Below are 22,909 nucleotides of genomic sequence, written 5' to 3' on the forward strand. Positions count from 1 at the left end.
GCTCCTGCCCATCTGTATGCCTTTCCAGCCATCTCCTCTAAAGAGTCGTCTGGTCATTCAGGTTTCTGCCCCCTCCCTTGTTACCACACCAGAACTGTGCCCAGCAAGGTCACCGACGGCATCCACGCTGCTCAGTCCAGAAGGAAATTCCTCAGCCCTTCATCTTGCTTTTGATCCATCAACAACACTGACATAATTTCAAACTCCCTCTTTCTTGAAGTACTTTCTTCACCTGGCCTCCAGGACACCAGACTCTCCTGGTTTCTGTTCCTCTTGACCTACAGTGAGTCCTTGGTGACCTAGCCAACCTCATGGCTTTAAATACCCCCCACAGGATCATGACTCCCAAACGTATATTCTTGTGTGTATGATTTCTCTCCAGACTCATATACCCCACACCCTACTTGGCATCTCCATTTATTTTTTTTTTAATTTTTTTTTTAACATCTTATTTATTTTTGAGACAGAGAGAGAGAGAGCATGAACAGGGGAGGGTCAGAGAAAGAGGGAGACACAGAATCCGAAACAGGCTCCAGGCTCTGAGCTGTCAGCACAGAGCCCGACGCGGGGCTCGAACCCACGGACCGCGAGATCATGACCTGAGCCGAAGTCGGACGCTCGACCGACTGAGCCACCCAGGCGCCCCGGCATCTCCATTTATGACCTCTGGCAGACGCCTCAAACTTAGTAAGTCCGAACCTCAGCTGAGCCCCAGGCTGTTCTACCTGCAGCCTTCCCTGACCTTGGCTGATGGTAACTACATCCTTTCAGGAGCTCGGGCTGAAACCCTTGGAGCGACCTTTCTCCTTCTCTCACACCGGCCCTCACCGAAGTCTGACCCTCTTCCCTCTCTTCTGGTTTTACTGCAATGGCCTCCCCCCTGGGGACTTTCTGCTTCTCGTCTTATAAACTACGCCCCACACTGCAGCCAAAGAGTGGCCCAAACCCTGCAAGGGCTCGACGGATGAGCCCAGGTCGTCACAATGGCCTGCGAAGCCCCATCTGTCCTTTAAAACCAAATGACCAGCTCCTCGACCCCTTTAAATCTTTGCCCGTATATTACCTTCTTAACAAGACCATTCCCGACCACAGTCAGCCCTCACACTTCAGAATCCCAGAGCATTTGTCCCATGTTTTGCCATCGCACTTTTAACCTCTAACACATTATGTCACTTGTGTATATATGATGCTTACTGCTTATGGACGGTCCAGAAGGTGAACTCCACGAGAACACCGCTTTATTTTTTATGTTTGTCTTGGTCAGACGTGCCCACTGATGCGTCCCAAGTTTCTGGCCGGTGGTTGCCATGTAACAGACTCTCAGTAAATACTGAGTGACTGAGTTGAATGAATTGTGGCCTCACGGCTGCCTTGCACCTTGATTTTAAGATCCTTATTTTATGGGCAGGAACACGAAACCCTAAAACCACATGGTGTCACAGATGACGAGCTGTCACGGAAATTCGCAGATGCTGAGGAAATGACTGGAGAGCGGTACATAGAACATTACGACGATAATAATCTTTTTTTTATTGGTTAAGGAAATAGTAGGGATGTGGGCCTTCATCATACTAATCTCCATAGCTTTTGTTTACATAAAAGATTTTGTATTTGAAAAAAAATTGCATTTTCAAAAAGTTAGCCATTCCCATTATATGCTCATCCTGTTAGGTCTTGGGCTGGGAAACTAATGGAGAAAACGAAGAGCCAGGGCTCCGTCCTGATGCGTACAGCACGAGAACACCGTAACCTCCAGGACAAGGCGCACCAACGACGGGGCCTGCGTGGAGGCCAGTCCAGGACTCATGGCGGACGAGTGATACAGACGCTCAGTAGTACAGAAGTTCAGAGGCACAGAGAGGGTTGTGGTCAGAGGAATGAGAGGACCTTCGCCAAGACAGGGAGCTGAGCTGAGCTCGGCAGAGCCGAGGGGACAATGACTTCGCGGATGGTGGCAGACGTCACGGGTGCCCTCTCTGAATCACATGCAGGCTCATGTGAGGATAACAGAGCATCTGACTTTGACATGTCACTTAACCCTAATTTCTTCACCCACTCACCGAGTAGCGTGTCCTAGACAACCTGCAAAGTCTTTTCTGTTTCAAGGATTCTATAACCTTCGGTGCCAAAATGGCAAATTCATTCAATGCTAGGCATCGGGCATGCAGAAATTTTAAAAATGCATGGCCCTTGCCCCAAAGAATTCACAATCTAATACGGGAGTCGGGCACGAGTTCCTCCAAAAACCTTGAGAAGCAGACACAGCAAAGATGAGGAGACTGAGGCTCAGAGAAGTGCCAGAGATCAAACACAACCCCTGCCTCGGCGAGCAACCATTCCAGGGTTGGAGCCAGTGCGAACAACAAGCACTGTTCTCACAATCCCTCACACTCTGAATTGCCTCTGAGTCAGCTGGGGGCTCCTTGTTAAGAATGCAGAGTCATGGGCACCTGGGTGGCTCGGTCCAACTCTTGACCTTGGCTCACGTCATGATTTCACGGTTCGTGAGATCGAGCCCCGCTTCGGGCTCGGCACTCACGGGGCAGAGCCTGCTTGAGTCCCTCTCTCCCGTCTGCCCCTCCCCTGCTTGTGTGCGTGCTCTCCAAATAAATAAACTTAAAAAAAAACAATGCAGAATGTGCAGATGCTGATTTGATAGTCTTGGGTGGGTCTGGAAATTTGAGTTTCTGATCAGCTCCCCGGTGATGCTGATGCGGATGCTGGTCTGAAGATCACGCTTTGAATAGCACGGGGCTGTAGATTCAAACCAGCCCAGCCTGCTGACCAGATCATTCAGCAGAGAGCCTGGATCACATTTAGATTACTCTAGAATCTCTAGATCAGTGCCTCCCAAACCTGAATACACATCAGAGTCAGATGGGCAATGCGTTAAACACGCCCAAAGCTCAATGCCAGCAACTTTATTCCACAGGGACGGGATATGGAATTCTGTAGTCTTAAAAAAACAAACAAACAAAACTGCTCAGGGATTCTGGCGCACAGCCCTTCTAGAAGATGACTGCCCCCGCCTGATCTTCCTGAGACCCCCCGGACGGGCTCTCTGCATTCTCTGTTTCTCTGGCTCTCTAGCTCCACCTACTGTGTCCATCTGGACTGTCACAACCACCTGAACGTCTCCCTTATCCAACGGAACGCAAGTCCTGAGAAAGCCTCTGGGGGTTGATCTGAAGTGTATTAACGAACACTGGCCCCCGACCCAAAATAAGACTTCTCGCCCACCTCAGGCAGACTCAGCGCCTTAAATTTCGCAGGCCGCAGTATAATCCCAAGATCTCAAGAGCGGAGCCAGAATCCTATTTATCTATGTATCATGGGGCTTAACAAAGGGTACAGAGTATAGACCAAATCAGAGGCGGCGGAATTGAAACAAAGACTTTGAGTTAAGCATTGCCCTTTCCCCTCTTTTTATCAAAGGAAGATATCTGGAGGAGAGGGCAATTTAAAGTTTATTTTTGAGGGGCGCCTGGGTGGCACAGTCGGTTAAGCGTCCGACTTCGGCTCAGGTCACGATCTCGCGGTCCGTGAGCTCGAGCCCCATGTCGGGCTCTGGGCTGACAGCTCAGAGCCTGGAGCCTGTTTCAGATTCTGTGTCTCCCTCTCTCTCTGACCCTCCCCCCTTCATGCTCTGTCTCTCTCTGTCTCAAAAATAAATAAACGTTAAAAACAACAACAACAAAGCTACTCAAGGGACAGATCCACTCTACGGGATCAACACGCAAACAAGGGATGGTTAGAACCCGAAGAACTTAAAAAAACGACAGTGTGGGGCGCCTGGGTGGCGCAGTCGGTTAAGCGTCCGACTTCAGCCAGGTCACGATCTCGAGTTCCGTGAGTTCGAGCCCCGCGTCGGGCTCTGGGCTGATGGCTCAGAGCCTGGAGCCTGTTTCCGATTCTGTGTCTCCCTCTCTCTCTGCCCCTCCCCCGTTCATGCTCTGTCTCTCTCTGTCCCAAAAAAAATAAATAAACGTTGAAAAAATAATAATAATAAAAAAAAAATAAAGTTTATTTTTGAGAGAGAAAGAGCATGTTCGGGGGGGGGGGGGGGGCGGGGGGAAGGGCAGAGAGAGAAAGAATCCCAAGCAGGCTCTGCATCGTCAGTGCAGAGCTCGACACAGGACTTGATCGAGACCTGAGCTGAAATTGAGAGTCGGGTGCTTAACCGAGGGAGCCACCCAGGCAGCCCTGGAGGAGGGCAGTTTAAATGGCTGTCCTGTGGTTTTCCTCCGGGACACAAAGTGGGCCACACCTGAACGCCGTGTGCCTCCGGGGAAGGAGAGGTGGGAATGTGGGAGGAGGGAAGCATCTGCTGTGCTCCAAGCACTCTCCGCTGAGCACTTTACAAACATTAGGACCCAGGATCTAAGCCTGCTTGCTGCTCAGAATCCACTGGGGAGCTCATTAACACTGCTTGCTCCCACGCCCCACCGGACGTCGATGAGTCAGAATCTCTAGAGGCAGAACTCTGGAAGGCTTCAAAGCTCCCAGAGACTAGGAAATTTGGGAAGTGCTGCATTGCCCTCCCAGCAGCCCATTTCACAGATGAGGCCATCCCCCCCCCCGCCCGACCACACACACGCACACACAAGGACATGTAAAGGTTTCAACAAGGCATTTGTTAAAATCTTTCATGACGTTCTAAAGGAAGAGGCTGGATATCTTGGCAATATTATAATGAGAACAGTTACTAACACTAACATTCCTAAAGAATCTGAAAATCTGCTTGGATGGAGGCCTCGAATGGCAGGCCACTGGCTCTATTCTTCCTCTTTCCTTCTTAAGCGTTTTATCAGTGTTGGGTTGACAACAGTCAAAGACAGTCAAGCAGTGAATTTGTGCTCTGGATGTCCCCCTCTGATCCAAAGCCAAGTATATAAAAGAATAAAGGCAAAATGACATAGAGAGGCTCAAAAAAGGGGTTTCATGAGTCACAGACGGATTACGAATGTAAAGCAGGTGTACAAGACTCCGGTCCTGAAGCAGAGGGTGTGGCCAGGACCTGCAAAGGGTCACGTGAGACGGGGCACAGGAGCCAGGCTCCACGCTGAGGCCTGTCCCGGGAAGGGGTTCCCGCTGTTGGCAAAAGAGACCTGAAAATTTCTGCAGCCCTACTGCTTAGGGCCAGGGCTGTAGAGGGCAGGGGGAGGGTGATGCCCAACTTGTCAAACAGGACCTAACCGAGAGGCTGTCTGGCTCAGCATCTGTGTAAAATTTCCCCCGTGTCACCACAAGAAGGGAGCTCTAAGGGGCTCTGATGAGGCCTGGCCCTGGATTGTGCCGCCGGGGCCCGGGAGAAAGCTAGTCGAGGGTGAGTTCAGGGTGCCAGACTGAGGATGTGTCTCTCAAACCACCCAGCCCTGATGCTGGAGAACAAACTGGGGAGGCAGGCGGGTTTGAGGGAAAAAACCAACAGCAAATGTGAAAACGGAGTCATTCAAGATGAGCCTGAAGGCAAAACTTCTAAACTTAGGAAGAAATACAAGGCTAGGAAAGACAGCCAAAAATACAAAAACAAACCAAAAACCATTAGGAATATGGATTCACAACAAAGTCATTTCACTGAACAGCCTGAGTATGACCTTAAATAAGTAAGAGACTTGGGGTGTCTGGGTGGCTCAGCCGGTTAAGCGTCCGACTTCGGCTCAGGTCACGATCTCGAAGTTCATGGGTTCAAGCCACACGTCAGGCCCTGTGCTGACAGCTCAGAGCCTGGAGCCTGCTTCGGATTCTGTGTCTCCCTCTCTCTCTGCCCCTTCCCCACTCACACTCTTTCTCTCTCTCAAAAATGAATAGACATTAAAAATAAATAAGAGGCTTCAAGATACAGATTGAGGAATAACTTGCGTTAAAAAAGAGGAATTATGAAACAGGTGGAGGATATGAAAATGACACAAAAGTCAGTAGCTAGGACCAGTTCGAAGTCTTGGATATGAAAAGTACAGCCATTGAGATTAAAATGAAGGTATCAGAGGATCCAGCTAGGATCACGGGCTGACAGTGATCAACCTCTCACTTCCCTTTACTGAGCCTCTTCTCGAACCCAGACCCCATTAGGGGCTGGGAAACCAGAGATCTGTGTGGCCCGCTTTCTGTTCTTAAGAAGTTCGTCCTCCAGTAGGGAAAAAGAAACGCTGCGGAACCGATCAATAAAGTCTAAGCGAGCACCTAGACTCGTAGACGCAAGTTACGACGGGCACCAGATGCGGGTGGAATTCACTTGGCCTCCAAGGGCAGAAGAGGGCATCGGGCCTTGAAAGAAAAGTAGGCGCTCTCTGGACAAAGAGCTGGGGAGGGAGTGTCGTGAAATCACGAATAAGGGCAAAGGGGTGATGGGGCCATTTGGTGAACGCTTGCAAGCCCGGTGTGGTGAGAACCGTGCCTCAGCCAAAAAATAAAAGATAAAATAATTGTGCCTCAGCCCTCAGCGTGATCACCAACAGAGCCTCTAAGAAAAACAGAGATGCCCGGGCCCAACCCCTGGGTTCTGATTTCTGATTCTGATTCTGACGATTTGGAAACTCTGTGATTCTGAGGTCTAGGACCGAGAGCAACTTCAAGACCCCCATGAGGCCAGCTTTGCGGGTGAGGTTAGATCAGGTGACCAGCCAGCAAGGCCTCTTCCGGTCCAACATTCAAGGCCCTTCCTTCACCAGAAAGGGTCCAAGGGCGGGACCCACGGAGAACAGTGTCTCTCCAGCCTGGTCCCTACCCCACCTACTGTCACGCCTAAGAGGCATCGAGCGCTGGGATTCATTGGAAAATGACCAGCATTCCAATGAGATGGTCCCTGCCGGAGAACCAATCTCCAGCCCAGCATGAGGGCTAAGCCGAGGCATGCAGGCTGGGAGAACTGGTTCCCGTGACACTCGGAGTCCACTCCTACGAAAGCTGTCCTGAGAAAACCAGGAAGGCGGGCTTTCCAGTGGAGAGAGCAGGGTCTTTTCAGCAGGAGGCCCGCGCTGGAATTTCCGTTGCTCTGCTGGGTATAACCTCTCTAAGCTCCTCTGTGTAACCTGAGGCTAATAATCCGCTGACAGGGTTGTTATAAGGACTGATAAGACAAAAGGGAAGGGGCGCCTGGGTGGCGCAGTCGGTTAAGCGTCCGACTTCAGCCAGGTCACGATCTCGCAGTCCGTGAGTTCGAGCCCCGCGTCAGGCTCTGGGCTGATGGCTCAGAGCCTGGGGCCTGTTTCCGATTCTGTGTCTCCCTTTCTCTGCCCCTCCCCCGTTCATGTTCTGTCTCTCTCTGTCCCAAAAATAAATAAACGTTGAAAAAAAAAGACAAAAGGGAAAACGTCTCCCAGGCTCCTCACATATAAAAAGCACTCAGGAAACAATAATAATACACCTGGACACTTAATACACCTGGACACTTATCACTGTGAAAGCACTCAATTTATCCATAAACTGGGACACCTGGGTGGCTCAGTTGCTTAAGGGTCCGACTTCGTCTCAGGTCATGATCTCATAGTCCGTGAGTTCGAGCCCCACGTCGGGCTCTGTGCTGACAGCTCAGAGCCTGGAGCCTGCTTCGGATTCTGTGTCTCCCTCTCTCTGTTCCTCTCCTGCTCGCACTCTCTTTCTCTCTCTCAAAAAGAAATAAAAATTTTTTTAAAAGAAACAATAGTTCTTTAAAAATAAATAAATTATCCATAAACTGAGAATAACTCATATGCTTGCAAAATGCTATTATATCAGGCAGCTGCTTGTGTTCAGCATGTAAGACTCACTGTTCCTTCTCTTTCCATCTGGTGACCTCTCACCCATTGGGCATTTCCAATTGGAGAAAAATCAGAAACCTGATCCCATCTTGTTTCACCATTAATTGTGAGGTGTCTATCAAACGGCTATTAATAAACTCAATTTCTGCTTAGGTCAAATCAGGGGAAGACACCAACTAGCCAAGGCCCCTTTGCCTTTACTCTGAATGACTGAAGTTCAAATCGCCTTGTCCTTAAAGAGAATTCACTCAAGTATGTCAACAGAACTCTCATACTGTTGGTAGAAAATGTTTTATGTATGAACCCATTTTTCATTTGCCACCCTCCCCCCCACTCGCATGAGGCAGAGGGGACATGATCCTTGCCAGAGTGCCCTGTCCCCCGTCCCCGATGTGGCAGCGCCCTCTAGGGGGTCTTTCTGGGCCACCAAATGAGAGCCATTCAATGCTCTTTACAAAGGGCTGCACGTTTACAGGATAAACGGGGAAGCAGCAGGGCTGGAAGGAAATAGGGTCCCTCTCAGCCACGGCCATACAGCAAGACTCGGTCCACCACTCTGAAGCCTGGACACCGTTACTCCGTGTTGCTCCAGAAAGAATTCCGGCCGGGACGCCTGGGAGGCTCAGTCCGTTAAGCATCTAACTTCAGCTCAGGTCGTGATCTCACGGTTCATGAGTTCGAGCCTCACGTCGGGTTCTGTGCTGTCAGCTCAGAGCCTGCTTCAGATCCTCTGACCCCCTCTCTCTGCCCTTCCCCTGCTTGCACTCTCTCAAAAATAAATAAAACGTTAAAAAAAAATTAAAACCAATAAAAAGAATTGTGACCTGTGATCCCAGAGTGGTCAAGTGAGCCAGCTGACGGGAAGTTGCCCCCCCCCGCCAAGGGTATTGGAACTGTGCCCCTCTCGAGGCACAAAGCCCCCGTGTGGCCGGTGTGGCGGAGGAGGGAGAGAGAGGGTGGGGCTGAGCGGGAGGCGGCTGGTGTGGGGGAAGGACAGGGGCCTTGGGACAGGAGGGCCCTAAGCTCGACATCTTTGCAGCCTCACACGGGGGGACCCCTCTGGATGAACAGATGTCACGAAGGTGCCCTTCCTCTCGATGGCCCCGGCCTGGCCTCAGTCCCCAGCCCAGCAGGTTTGCTGAGCAGAGTGTAGGCTGGATTTCAGCCTCCACCTGCCCCTCAGCTGGGACTCCGTACAGACCCCAGGCTGAAGAATTCTATGCAGCGCCCCCCCCCCCGTGGCACCCTCGATTCCCGAAAGTACCTGATAAATGCAACCTCCCCCATGAGTGACCGTCAGCTAGGTGACCTGAGGGTGGGCGCCCCACGCTTGGGGTTGCACATGCAGAGTCTCGTGTAATCTGCAGACAGCCCCGTGGGGGACGGGGAGGGGGAGGGGGAGAGGGAGGCGGGCAAGGTGCCATTGCTCCAAAGTCATGGCAGGTCTGCCCCGAGCCACACCGTGAGCCCAGAAGCCAGCCCTCCGGACCGTTCACGTTCAAGTTCTCCGTGTTCCCCTCCTACTCAACACGACTCTCCTCTGTCTCCTTCCTAGTAACAATAAACTCTTCAGAGGTTCACGGGTAAGCCCTTCCTCTCCCACCCTGCTGGCCCTGCTGTAGGAGACGTCACATCCCCCTGCCCCTCCTGGGCCCTGGCCACAGCCCCCGACCGGGAGCATCAGCAGCCACGTCCCACAAACGCGCAGTAACACGCTGCCTCCTTGTCAACCCTGCCTGAATAAAAAAGACCTTCGGTCATTTTTATTCTGAACTTTTGGTTACTGACTGCTCGTCTGTTCTTCTTCTTTATCAAACCCAAAAGGGATCCCAAGCAGCTTAGAACTGTTTAAAACCAGATCAAAAGCGGTGAGGCGAAGCAGGATCTAGAATGACTGGAGAGAGCGGAGAGAATTATTCCTGAAATCTAGACGGGGGGTAATCCTGTGGTTGGGCACCCAGCAAAACTCGGCCCCCCTGGCCGCCAGGGCGAGAGGGGAAAGGCACGTAACGGGGCCTTCTGGAACAGGACCCTTATCGGTTCGGCCCCACAGATACACCTTCCAGCCACACACCCTGCGTGGATTGTGTTTACGGGGCCTCGGACAGAAGAGACGGCAACAGAAGGACAGCATCTGACCCCAGTGGGGCCTCGGCCACAGGCATCTTCCAGGTCACCTGAACGGGATGGTCTGATCTTTCTCGGGGGGGCATATGCTCTGCTCCCGGCGCCTGGGCCCTAACCACCCACGCCAGTCCTGTGCCTTTAAGTGAGACCAGCTCACCCACAAAACACACCACATCACCCCTGTCCAGCGGCCAATATCCACCAGCCTCGGGCATCCGGGACTAACTCAGCCTGGCCAGACGTCCTGGCACCAACCTTTCATACCAGCCTTCCCCTATCCCAGGGTCCATCTGTCCTAACGTTCTGGTCTTTGTCTCCCATCCCGCCCGCGGACCTAACTGCAGAGCCGTCTCTAGAATGCTCCTGAGCTCTGCTTCCTCTCTCTCCAAGTGCATCCCACCTGCAGTGCGCAGCGTGTCCCCAGAGGGCAGCCCGGTGGCTGCGGACGATCACAGGGTAAGTGCTAAAACGGGATAAGGAGGGGCGTCTCCGCACGGAAGTGAAGCCCAGACCAGGCCAAAGCTCAACGCCGAAGGATAAGGACTTGGGTCTCACCTTGTCAGGCCGTCCATTCGCCTTTCCTCGACAAACCCCAAGCCCTTGCCGTGGGCCGGGGACCAGTCTTGGAATAACTACAGCGACAGCTGGCGGGTGCCACGCTCCGAATGGGGGGCGATGGTTGAGACTGGAGGCGTCACTCTCAGCCGCGGTTTCAAGGCACAACGGCAAGAGGACAAGGCCTTGAAGGGTCAGGAGGCCACTGGTGGTGGTGACGCCCCCCCACCCCCGCCAGGTTCTCTATTAGCTGAGAGTAAACGGTGCAAGAAGAAACGGGGTTGCCTAAGCAGAGGCACAGGGAGAACGCCGTGGGGATGAAAGAGAAGGAAACAGAGGAAAACTTCTAGAAAGACAGACAAGGCCAAGTGTCTTCCGAATACAAGGGCAAAGCGAAGTTCAAAGTGGTATCTGAACGTCGGTACGTTTCCCGCATGGGAAGGCCAGGACACTGGGATTTTAGTCTCAGAAAACAGGCCAACGGCCCTCTGCGGGGCTCAGTCTCCCACTCTGCAAACCAAGGGGCTGCAGCAGGTCTGGGGTTCCTACACTCTGTATTTCAGAGACCAAGGTTACATTTCTAGCCTGGACCCTCCCGGCTTCCACTCCACATGCCTCTCACCCTCCCCTGCACCCACTGGGATCATGGCAACAGCCTCTGCCCTGGTCCCACTGCTCCCGTCCCGTCAGCCGAGGGCCCGGAGACTCGTCCCCACAGTCGGCACAGTGCAGGGCAGTGCATACCCCAAGTCCCCCACGACTTCCGTCGCTGGCCCTTACGATGCTCAGCACCCCCACCCCCGCCTTGCCCTCCGACATCAGCCCCTCCTCCCCTCCTGTTCTCTCGCTCCGGCCTCCTCGCAGTTGCTTAAACCAGCCTAGAAGCTTCAGCCAGGGCCTGGACACCTACTGCGCGCCCCCTCACTTCCTCACCGGCCTCCAGGCTTTGCTCAAATGTCACCTTCTCTGGGAGCCCCGCCCTGCCCTCCCCACGAAAGCCACGTCGTTCTCCCATCTCGTCACCCTCCCCCTGCTTGTATCCCCCCCTCCCCGTAACCCCCTCTCCATCTGGTATCTGTTTTACCTTTCCATTTGCTCATTCCTTTCTCCTCCACCTGGAGTGTAAGCTCCAGGGGGGCAGGGATGTTTGGGGGTTCACTCACTGCTCTATGTCCAGCACCTAGAAGGCCACCGGCTACATAGCAGAAACCTAAGGAGTATTTGTTACCAGAATGCACAAAGGAATAAAAACACAATCATCTTTTACTACTTTTGTTGGGGGGGGGGGGAGCATGGGGGTAACTGACAAAGGAGCCGGCAACTTCTTAGCTTCAGAAGGCAGGAAAGGGCCTCTGCTATTATAATCGTTTCATAAAGGAAAGATACTTTAATGTCCCCAAGATGGGAGCTGCGTTCTCTCACAATAAATAATAACCGTTCCCAGAAAAAAGTCACAACGGCGCAACATTGTCCCGCTCCCTTTTCTCCCCGTGCATCTCCCCAGCCTCCCGGCTCTGCGTCCCAGGGGCTCTTACTCGAACAAAAAGACAAGATGGTCCATGCCCCGACTGGCCCTTGCTCCAGCAGACGCGCCTGCTCACGTCACAAGCATTCTTGGCTCCCGAGAAGGGGGGGGGGGGGGGGTGGGCGTTCCAGCTCAAGAAGCCGGCTGGGATCCAGGGCCACCGCTCAGGTCAGCGAGAGCCAGCGTGACACCAGCCTGTGGCTCGCAAACTGTACAGTCCCCACCGAGCTTGTCAGCGCGTGCATACCTCCTCCACGCGGCCACCGAGTGCAAAATCCGGAGACGGCGCAAACCTCACCCCACTTACCCGCTGCGTGGGGGCTCAGGGCTGAGCAAGGAGGCTGAGGGCAGCCCCGTCAGGTGGAAAGGGCGGCGGGGGACGGGGGCAGGCCGTGGGCACACCTGGAGGGCGGCCCTGCCCGTCTTCCTTCCCCTGCAGAGCCGGACAGGTGCACCTGTGGTTCTCCAAATCGAAACCAGCCCAGACCTCTTGTTTTCCCTCCTTCTGTCTTCCCGGCCCCCAATCCCACCCCCTCCCCCCTACACACACACCCAGGCTCAGCTCCAGGCCCACCAGCCACAACCACGAGGTTGTTGTGGCTCCCGGCTCCCGGCACTGGAGGTGACAAGTCGAGTCCTCTGTGTCCCGACCTCCCTGTTTGAAGCATACGTATCCGGCCCCTTCTGTCCCATCACTTCACGTTTAAAAACATCAGAACACAGGGGTGCCTATGTGGCTCAGTCAAGCGTCCAAACACTTGATTTCGGCTCAGATCATGATCTCGTGGTTCCTGAGTTCGAGCCCCGCATCAGGCTTTGTGCTGACAGCGCACAGCCTGCTTGGGACTTTCTCTCTCTGCCCCTCCCCCACTTGCACTCTCTGTCTCTGTCTCTCTCTCAAAATAAATAAATAAACATTTAAAAAAATATATCAGAACACAAAATTAGACCTGATTCCCATTACACAACGTACATTATATCGCGTGGTTCTCAGCTGCCTGCCCGTCCTTTACATTTGAGAGACTGTCTCTTCTCTGGCCCCCACGGGGCCCAGAGCGTGCACGGCAAACCCCTGGGGCATAAGCTACGTTAGTAGGAGCTCCCCCGTTTGCAAAGTGCTGCGACTCACATAACTCATTTCAGCCTCACGGTACCAGGCAGGGAAACTGAGTCTCTCAGCGAAGTGACCTTGCCCAAGGTCACACACCTAGTCATTTGGAATGCTAGGTCTGCGTCCCCGGGTTTCTAAACTCTGAGACTGTGGCTCTTGGGCACCTCAGTATATTGCTTCTCAAAAGTGCATCTACGGGGGGGGGGGGGGACCAAACAAACAAACAAAAAAACAACTCTTGCTGGCAGAGTGAGGTCCTCATAATATACATACTCTTAAGTGCATTTAGTTACATATACTGTTGGCAAAATAAAGAGGGAAATAAAGAGGGAAAAAAGAAAAATAATAATTTCAAGCGTGCATGACGATTCTTCTTGCTTTTTTCACTCCAGAGGGTAATTCCCAGAAAGGTCTCAACTAGAAAGCCCAGAGCTGCTGTTCCCCCGACTGTGTCGCTTCCCGGGTGGGTGTCCGGGAGTAAATATCTCGCTCTCCTCATGTGAGCATAACGCTCAGGGAGAGAGATCGCGCTGTGCCAAAGCCCCACTGCAAGGTTTAACGGAAGAAACGGAAATCTGCTCCAAGGCTCCAGAAGACAGGCCCGTGTTGGATTTGGTAAGTGCTGACACCGATTACGCGCATACCAAGTGCTTCACGGCTTTTAACCCACTTGGTCTCCCAAAAGCCATTCTGCAGATGAGAAACGAGGCTAAGAAAGGTCGATCACCAGCCAGCAAGCTCGAGAGTTAGGCTTTGAACCCTAAGAGGGAGTCCGCATCATCTGCTCCCTTAACCGTAACCGCTAACGTGCAGTCAAGATCCTAATCTCTGCACGAAACACGTCGCCACCACACGGAGCCCCCACCCAGCTCCAGCCCGGACCAGAGGGGTGGTGCAGGCGACCGAGACCCCTAAGGGACAGTGAGAAAAAACCTTTGGGAGCAAGCTGTGGGTTTGGAGACGGCTCCAGAGCCAGGCACAGGCGCGGCCTTACTGGTATGTGCTGGGTAAGGTGATCGTTCTATTAGAGGGGACCGTGCCTGTCTCTGCAAGACGCAGAGTGTATTATGACAGCAGGGTGCTGCAAGGGGTGAAATCACAAGAAAAGGCAACGGTGATGAATCCAGATCGGGCCCAGGGATTGCTGACTTTGTTGGCGCACCACTGAGTTACACGTTCATCCTAACTTCTTGTCGCTAGTGGAAGTCACGAGGGCCGTGGTCGTCTTACGGGCAGGTGGGTGGTTTTGCCGCTTGTAATGGCAGAGTACCGCCTCCAGGGGGCACTCCGAACTCCCCTACGCTCCACCTGAGGGAGGGATGGGGTGGGTCCAGGACCCCCACAGGAGGAGCGGGCCAGCTCTGGAGAAGCCTTGAATACCAAGCTAAAACACCCGGATGGAGACCACACTCCGAATTCTCCTCCACATTAGGAGACACAAGGGTCCGGATTTGTGAGTCTCCTCCTCACATTGCTTACTAAGACCAATGAGCCAAGTCCAGATGATGCGATGTGTCTTCACCGTGATGTCTGCGGCCCAAGCTGTAACTACAGGCTCTCTCGTCTTCAGGTTTAGTGTCATTACGCATAACAGCTCCATTCACCAAACACCCGTATTATGCTATTAGGTATCATAGGCCCCATTATACAGATGAGAAAACTAAGGCTCCAGGAAATCAGAACTGGTAAGTGGCAAAACTGGGGCTTGAGCCCTGGCCCTGTGGCTCCCGCACACGCCCCCTATGCTGGTTTCGCGCTGGGTCCCACATATTTGGCCACGGCTTGCTTCCTTTCACAGGCTGGGCGCCCGACCAATGTGAACAGCAAGGCCATGAACTGCCCGCTAAGGAGTAATCAAGTCCCAAATGGCCGGAGGAACAAACTCTGCAGACTTAGCTTGAGGAGAACACCCTGTCCTGTCAAAACCCAGCCTGCTTTCACGCTGAACCCTCAGTCTAGAAGGCTCCGCCCCGCTGAGTGTTTATTGAAATCCTACCCTCCTCCCAGGCTTGGCTCGGGTGCCAGCTTCTGAGACGCCTTCCCTGGCCCTCCCGGCCGGAATTCCTCCTGCTCTGTGCTCCCGTGAACCTGGCGGCTGGCAGGGAGCAGGCCCACCCGCTCACATTCTGCCTTGACCTCCTGTGGGCAGGGACCGGGTCTCACCCTTCCCTCGGCGCCCCGCAGGGCTCGGCATAGACTCAGGGCCTGGAGGTCGAGTCCACGGTCTGTGGCAATGCTGACGGCCAATGCCACAGGCGGATGGGGCCAAGTTAACAGGTGCCTCCAAGGGCTCACAGCGCTGCCAGCTGCCCTCTCCCAGCCCCAGGAATGAAAGCGCCCCACAGTGGCTGAGCCGCTTGCACCCTTCCAGAAGTCGCCAGCCTGGCCCGGGACTCCAGCAGCAGCTCTGGCCTGGCCCGTCTTACGGCCTCCTGCTCACCCCTTCCTGCGTGCAGTCGGTCCACCTGAGTGTCTGCCTCAATTCCCTGCTTTGCGCTCCAGCCCTGCTTTGCTGAAGCCTGACTCTGGACCTGGCCTTCCTCTGCCCTCGTGGGCTGGTCTGGGCCTCAGCCTCGCCAGCAGCAGCAGGAGGCCAGCCTTCCCACTGGAGCCGGCCAGGTTCTTGGTATCCCCTTGCTACAACCACCCTCAGCCCAACAGGTCAGGTTCCTCCAGACGCGGGCACAAACCTGCACCAAGCCCAAACGTCTGGGCGCCTTGAGACCTGGGGGAGGACGCCCTGCCGGAGGCAGGGCAGAGGCTCCAGGGTCCAGTAACCACACGCTCCACCCCCCACCGGCCTTTCACTCTCTTGCGGGGAGGCCTCCCCACCTCCTCCCTCCCCGCCCCCTGCCCCCCAGGGCAGAAAGTCGCACAGCAGGTGCCACACTGCTTCGGCCTTTGGAATCAAGCACTCAGGGCAGGGAGGGGGCTCGGAAAGTTATGGAATGAAAGGGGACAAGAGGTGGCTTCGGAATCCTTTCGGTGACTTAATTAGAATGAGCCTTCAGTGAAATTAGAATGAACCTTCAGGCTCCTTGAGCGGTGGCTAACCAGCATCTCGCGATCTTATATACGCCCCGCTGTATATTCTGGATCTTCTATCATGAGCGGCTTTTGTAATCAGGAGAAAATAACTAGGGGCACCTTTGTGGCTCAGGTGGTTGAGCGTCCACCTATTGTTCTCTCTCTCCTTCTCTCTCTGCCCCTCCCCCCCCCACTCTCTCTCTCTCTCTCTCTCCTTCTCTCTCAAAATAAAAAAGGAAAAATAACTAACAACCAAAACATACAAGCAGAGAACGGATATTGTCAGAGCGTCCTCAGATCACAGTGTCTACAGGGTGCCCAGGATACGAGAACAGGGGCTGTGCTGGCCCCAGGACACCAGCTTCCTGTCCCCTCCTCCCGCCAGCCCCTGAGCTACTGTGGACAGGTCCCAACTTCACGGCCTCAGTTTCCTTGACTGTCAAATGGAAATAACAGTGTGTGCACGGGCTGTACAAAAGAGATGCCCACAATTAGAAGTCCCATGACCTGGGGTGCCTGGGTGGCTCAGTCGGTTGAGCATCCGACGTCAGCTCGGGTCATGATCTCACGGTTCGTGGGTTCGAGCCCCACGTCGGGCTCTGTGCTGACAGCTCAGAGCCTGGAGCCTGCTTTGGATTCTGGGTCTCCCTCTCTCTCTGCCCCTCCCCTGCTCATGCTCTGTCTCTCTCTCAAAAATAAATAAACGTCAAAAAAAATAAGAAAAAAAAAAAAAAAAAAGACCTGCGACCCAGGGTGGTAGAGGCTGTGGGTCCCTAGAGTGGATATGGGAGAGCATCATGGGAAGCACAGAAGAGGGAGGTGCACTTCTCAGTCAGAACAGGGCTGCTCTGTGTGACAGAGACAGTCCAGGAACGGAAACAAGACGCAGCCATCGAATCCCCAACCACCCACAAAACCAGTCTACTCCATCCGACCGTGGGTGCCTGAGGTCTTCACGACACTCCTTGGGGGAGGCCCCATTCCTGTCCCCAGCCCGCCTGTTGAGAGAGGGTCACGGGGCAGCCTCGGGTAACTCCTCCACAAGCACCTGTCCACGGTTGGATGGAAAATGTCCGCCCAGGGGGCCAGCCACAAAAGGGGGCAGGGGTGGGGGCAGAACCCAGGCCCCCTTTCTTGGTCCAGCACCCCCACCGCGTTCCAGCCTGAGCTCCCAGCAGGGCCTGCTGCCCCGGAAGGGAAGGGGACGGCTTGAGGATGCAGATGACTGGAGTGACAGGTGACAGGTGCTTCGGGGAGCCAGCAGCCTCGTGCGTGCCACACCTCTCGCTCTATTTCCTAGGAAGCGGACAGCCCCGGGCTCTCTCTGCTTCCAAGGCCTACAGAAACTTCCAGACCAGCCCCAGCCTTCTGCAGCTGAGGACAAGAAGCAGAGCGTCCCGGGTGTCCCAGATGCCATTCGGGGTGGCTGGTTAACGCCTTACCCTCCCTGCAGCCAAACCCCCGGCCTCTGGAAGAGACAGCAAATCATGAATTCTAACCCAGGCCACACGCTCAGTGCCCACTTCTACTTGGGGTTATCTGAGACCCCTCCTCTCCCACTTTGTGGCTTTCACGGAAAATAACTACTTTGAACCAAAGCCCTAGCATCTAGGTGGAGCCCCAAAAGGGCAGGAAGGTACCGCCCCTGGCTTTGGAGGCCAGTGGAGGCCCACAGCACATCCATCACAGCCCCGGGGACACGGCGGTTCAATGACTGCCCTGGGCCGGCCACGTCGACACCCGCCCGCACACAAACGTGAAAGACAACACAAGTTCCCAGCAACCCTGCCCGGCGAGCAGGAAGCCCTCAAAACGCCCTGCGTCCATGTCTCCAGGATCACAGCAATCGCTGCTCATTTACCACCCACGGCAAAGAAAAAAGCCTTTAATTCTTGGGTAAGTTCTAAAAACTCTTCTATAAACTCAGTCTCCGTGTCGCGGGAGCCCCTGGGGAGCAGCTGGCCCCATCACTCGCTTGGAGAAATGTCCCCAACCTAAGTGAGCCCCTCGGGGCACAGACCATCCCGTGCCCCGCCAGCACTCCCAGTCGGGGGCACGGTGCACAAATGGCCATGCCCTGGCCCGTACCCTTACCCATGACCAAGGCGAATCCGGGGGGCTCTTGTCCTGTGGGGGCTCCCAGGTGGACCCACCACGGTCCTGCTCCTCCATGGCCCAGCCCGCGGGATGCCGGCCACCTCCTCGCCCAGCACCGGAGAGCAGTGTCCCAACGCGGCTGATTTCACCCTCTCGGGAGCTGGGAGGCAGTGGGGGGTGGGGACATGTAGCCCAGAGCAGGCGGCTTCCCTTTACAGCCAGGAGCCCGGCCAAGTCACAAGGCTCAGGAAAAGAGCAGGGTGTTGAATTGCAAATCCTCTCCCACCTGGGGCCTGGCTAACAAACAGCTGGAGATATGGCCTGTTCCCTGAAGGATGCAGAGTCCCAGGGCTCGCTCCGGGGGGAATAGCCTGGTGGGACCCATGACCCCTGCTGGCGGCCGCCGGCCACGCTGTATCCATTCCCCAGCAGGTGTTGGAGAGACCACCTCACAACCAGCGTGCAGGGAATGGCGGGGGAGGGGGGGATCTTTCTCCCTATTCCTCCAGGCCTCGGCACACTTGGGGAAGGCTGGGTTCCGGGGCCCCTCCCCCAGAGGCCACCACTGTCCCCTCTATCACGCGCAGTAGCAGCAGGCATCATGACAGCTGGCTGGTTTCGAACACTCCCCCCGCACCAGGAAGCTATGCACTCCGGCCGCACTCTGGTGTACGTTGTGCACAGCCACCCTATAGGGTCACGGACACAAGATAGGAGCTTCAGAAACGGCCTTGGGTCACAAAGCAGGAAGTGGCAAAAAGCAGGGCCAGGCTGACTGCAAATCTGGTGCTGGAACTGTAGTTCTGATCCTACCAGGAGCCCTGGGTCCCTGGCCATGGGCTGGGCTCACATGAGCCCCGGGTTTAGAGGAAACTGCAGCAGGGAGGGAGGGAGGGAGGGCAGGGCTGGTGGCAGAGGGCGCGCCCTGCAGGAGCGGGTGCCGGAGCTCTGACCTGGTCTGACAGGGGCCTCTAGATCCCACCCAGAGAGAAGGGGTGGCCCCCTGGGGGCGCAGCAGGGCCAAGGAAGGGCTTTAGAAGAGCGACAAGTCAGGATCCCCAACTCAACTCTTACCACGGAGGACTCCCCCCCGCCCTCCACGCCCTGGTCGTCCTCGTGTCCCCGCAACGGGTGACCGGTGACCGTGACGCTAAGGCCAACCAACCCCTGACCTCTTTCACCTCCATTTCTGCAACTCCTCCCCGGCCAAGGCTTCTCTGGTTTCGCCCTTCGCAGCCTTCTCCTTCCCTCCAGACAGGACCCCAACCGAGAGCCCACCTGGGCCGGTAGGTGGAGAGTGGCCCGGTTTAGAACACAGGACAGGTGTGTCCTAGCTAATGCAAGGGGTGTCACTGCACCTCTGTTTACGGGCTCCGGGGGCAGTGGCTTCCCCAGGGGAGGGGCAGGGAGGGACTCGGCCCCCCGGCCTCCTGCGTCCAGATCACCACCATTCTGGCCACACACGTGCCCCTGGCCCTGCTCGCCCTGGACAGGCGTGGAGAGGGCCAGGGAGGGACCACTGCGCAGCCCCAGAGCCTGGTGCCACCCCCCACCTCCCGCCGTCTGTATGCCCTGAATGCCACTAACTATAAGGGGGCGGGAATAACGCATTAAGACACTTCCATGAGCTGGGTCACCACCACTCTTACTATTTTTAATTCATCCTGTCAAGATATTTTAAGAACCTCATGACCAACGACTGATAAGATTGTGAGTAATTATACCTGGTCGTGTTTAGCACTTAGCCGGAAATCTGATAGAGGTCCAGGACGGCACAGGCAGAAGGTGCCGGTGTCGCTGCATCGATTGGGAGGGCGCAGCCCTGGGGACCCTCCGGGAGGAAGGAGCCAGGCCGGGGTCTTCGGAGCTCCGAGCCCAGGCCATTTCACGCCCCCGTGGGCAGTGCCCCGTGTTGGCGGCGGGAGGTCCGGCTGGCACGTGTCTCGCCGCGGAGGGCCAGCACCGGTTTGGCTGGTAGTTCTAGAAGCACCGACGTGAGCGCCAGCCGCAGACAGTGCTCCCGGAAGCGGAAGCCGGAAGCCCCGCCCCCCGAATCACACCCACCTGGGCTCTGGGTCTGACCCTCCCCTTAGAAGCGATTCTGCCTCAAGGCGATTCACGCAGCCTCGCAGGAGACTTTGTTTCCTTATCTGGGAAACACAGGGATGCAAACAGAGTGTCTCCCTCATGGGGTTGTTGTGGGGACACCTGGGGCCTTGTGCGGCTCCACACAAGGCCTGGCATGTGTTAGACTCTCAAACAGAAGTAGCAACTATTACTCCTTACAGTAACTTTGAGGTTGGCATTAATAGGCCCATTTGACAGATGGAGAAACTGAGCCTGTGCCTATTTTGGGCTTCTGTCAGCTGCAGACTGTCCAACATTTCCTACTCTACATCTCCTGAGACCCCATCAGGGCCCCCTCAGGGGCCGTGGCCAGGACCAAGCTGAATTTCCCCAGCTGTGAAGAATCCACAGGCTGTCCCCTTTCCCCCAGGCTGCCAGGCACCTGTTAACCCCCCCCAAGAACACCGTGGATTCTCCCATTCCCATTTTCCCTTAGCTCATGCTGTCACCTCTTCCCGGAGTGCCTTTCCTCTCCTCTGTTCCTTTTCAAATGTGTCCCCTTTCTAGGCCCACGCCAGACCTCCTTCCTCCACGGAACCTTCCCTGACCCGTCCACCCCATAATGATTCTCCCATCCTTTGGCCTTTGGGGGGAAGGATGAGGTTGAAACGGACATTTGTGAGCCCCTTCCGTGTGCCTACTGTCTCCTTACACATACCATTCCTCATGATCAAGGTTTGCTTTTTCCCAGACGAGGAAACCGGCTGGGAGAGGCTCACGTGGCCAGGAAGACGTGGGGAGAGTCCTCCTGATCCAACATGTAGAGGGTGCCAGGGAGGTGCCTCACCTGTGAGTCCGTCCCATCACCCCAACGACTGCGGGGACCCCTCTGGACAGGACTGACTCACCTGTAGCTCCAAAAGTACTTCACCCAGTGGGAAGGACACAGCACGGGAAAAAAGTCACATGGCGGGGGGCGGGGGGGGAGTGTTTCATTAAGAAACTTACTTTCTCTAGAGCGGTTTGGGTTCACCCGCAAAGTTGATCTGAAAGTACGGAGCGTTCTCAAATACTCTGTTCCCACACAGGCACACCTTCCCCACTGTCGTCGCCCTGGCACCATATTAGTGCATTTGTGACAACGGATGAGCCCACGCCGACCCATCATTATCCCCCAGAGCCCGCGCTTTCCATCAAGGCGCCCTACGGTGTGGTGCGGTCTGCGGTTTCGACAAATGGAGACAGCTATGGATCTACCTTTTCGGCGTCACTCGGAGCGTGTCACTGCCCTAAAAATCCTCTGTGCCCCACCGATTCATCCCTCCTGCCCTCCCTGTCTCCTCCTGGCCCCACAGCTCCTTTCCTTTCAGTGCTGGCTGACCGTCCACAGTCTGGCTGGGCCACGGGTTCATCCATTCACCTGCCGAAGAAGATCCGCGGCGCTTCCGGGTTTTGGCAATGGTGAATAAAGCCGCTGCGAGCTGTGTCCGTGTGCACTCAAGGTTTCTGCGCGGGCCTAAGCTTCCAACTCCTCTGGGGGAAGACCAGGGAGCACGATTTCTGGATGGCACGGGAAGGGTATGTTCAGTTTCGCAGAAACCGCCGAACTGTCTTCCAAAGTGGTCGCAGCATTCCGCACGCCCACCAGCCGTGAGCCAGAGCTCCTGCTACTCCGCGTCCCCGCCAGCGTCGGGCGTTGTCGGCGCTCTGGATTCGCGTCCTTCTGGTAGGTGTGGAGCGATCCCTCGTGGTTGTTTCCATTGGCATCTCCCCGGTGACGTACGACGTGGAGCATCTTTCCGTGTGCTTATCTGTCATGTCTGCGAAGGTCGTTGGCCCATTTTTTTTTAATGTCTATTTCTTTTGAGAGACAGAGGGAAACAGCGTGTGCGAGTAGGGGAGGAGCAGAGAGAGAGGGAGACAGAGAACCTCAAGCAGGCAGCGCAGAGCCGGGCGCGGGGCTCAATCCCACAAATGGTGAGATCGTGACCTGAGACGAAACCGAGAGTCTGATGCTCAACCGACTGAGCCACCCAGGCGCCCTGGCCCCCCCCCCCTTTTTTTTTTAATATTTATTTAGTTTTGAGACACACACACACACACACACACACAGAGTGCAGCAGGGGTGGGGCAGAGAGAGAGGGAGACACAGATTCTGAAGCAGGCTCCAGGCCCTGAGCTGTCAGCATAGAGCCCAACGCGGGGCTCGAACTCATGGACCTCAAGATCATGACCTGAGCCGCACTCAGACGCTTAACCGACTGAGCCACTCAGGTGCCCCAGCCGGCCCATTTTTTAATCGAGTTGTTGCTTTTGTTATAGTTGAGTTTAAAGAGTTCTCTGTGTATTTTGGGTAACAGCCCTTTATCATGTGCATACACTAGATCTATCAAGGTCCCAGTAGAAAACAGACTGGACACTCGAGCTGGGACCTTAAAGAGGCCTATTAAAGAGACTGTGAACAGGATATGGGCAGAGTTGCAGAAGACCCACAGGGGGTGGTGACGAGACCAGCACCAGCCAGAGGAGGGGCCAAGGCCAGCCTGGGCTGGGGGGAAAGGTGAGGGGACAGCGGCCTGAGCCCAGCTGCAGGAGGCAGGGCATCAGCCCCCACAGGTGTCCACATCCTAATCCCCGGAACCTGTAACTATGTTACATCCT

The 22,909-nt window shown here is 55.2% G+C and overlaps 1 protein-coding gene across 2 annotated transcripts in view; it reads right to left on the reverse strand.

Moving 5' to 3' along the window:
• LPIN1 (lipin 1) overlaps positions 1–18,305 on the reverse strand; it is a 130,665-nt gene extending 112,360 nt beyond the window's left edge. The window contains exon 1 of one of the 2 annotated variants that reach the window (XM_030311623.1): positions 18,179–18,305. In XM_030311623.1, coding sequence (XP_030167483.1) covers positions 18,179–18,256 — 78 coding nt within the window. In that variant the 5' untranslated portion in view covers positions 18,257–18,305. The remainder of the gene's footprint in view (positions 1–18,178) is intronic. The other variant, XM_030311624.1, reaches the window with a different exon arrangement.
• Positions 18,306–22,909: the final 4,604 nt, after the last annotated feature.

The sequence above is a fragment of the Lynx canadensis genome, chromosome A3 (assembly GCF_007474595.2).
Source record: "Lynx canadensis isolate LIC74 chromosome A3, mLynCan4.pri.v2, whole genome shotgun sequence".
NCBI lineage: Eukaryota > Metazoa > Chordata > Mammalia > Carnivora > Felidae > Lynx > Lynx canadensis.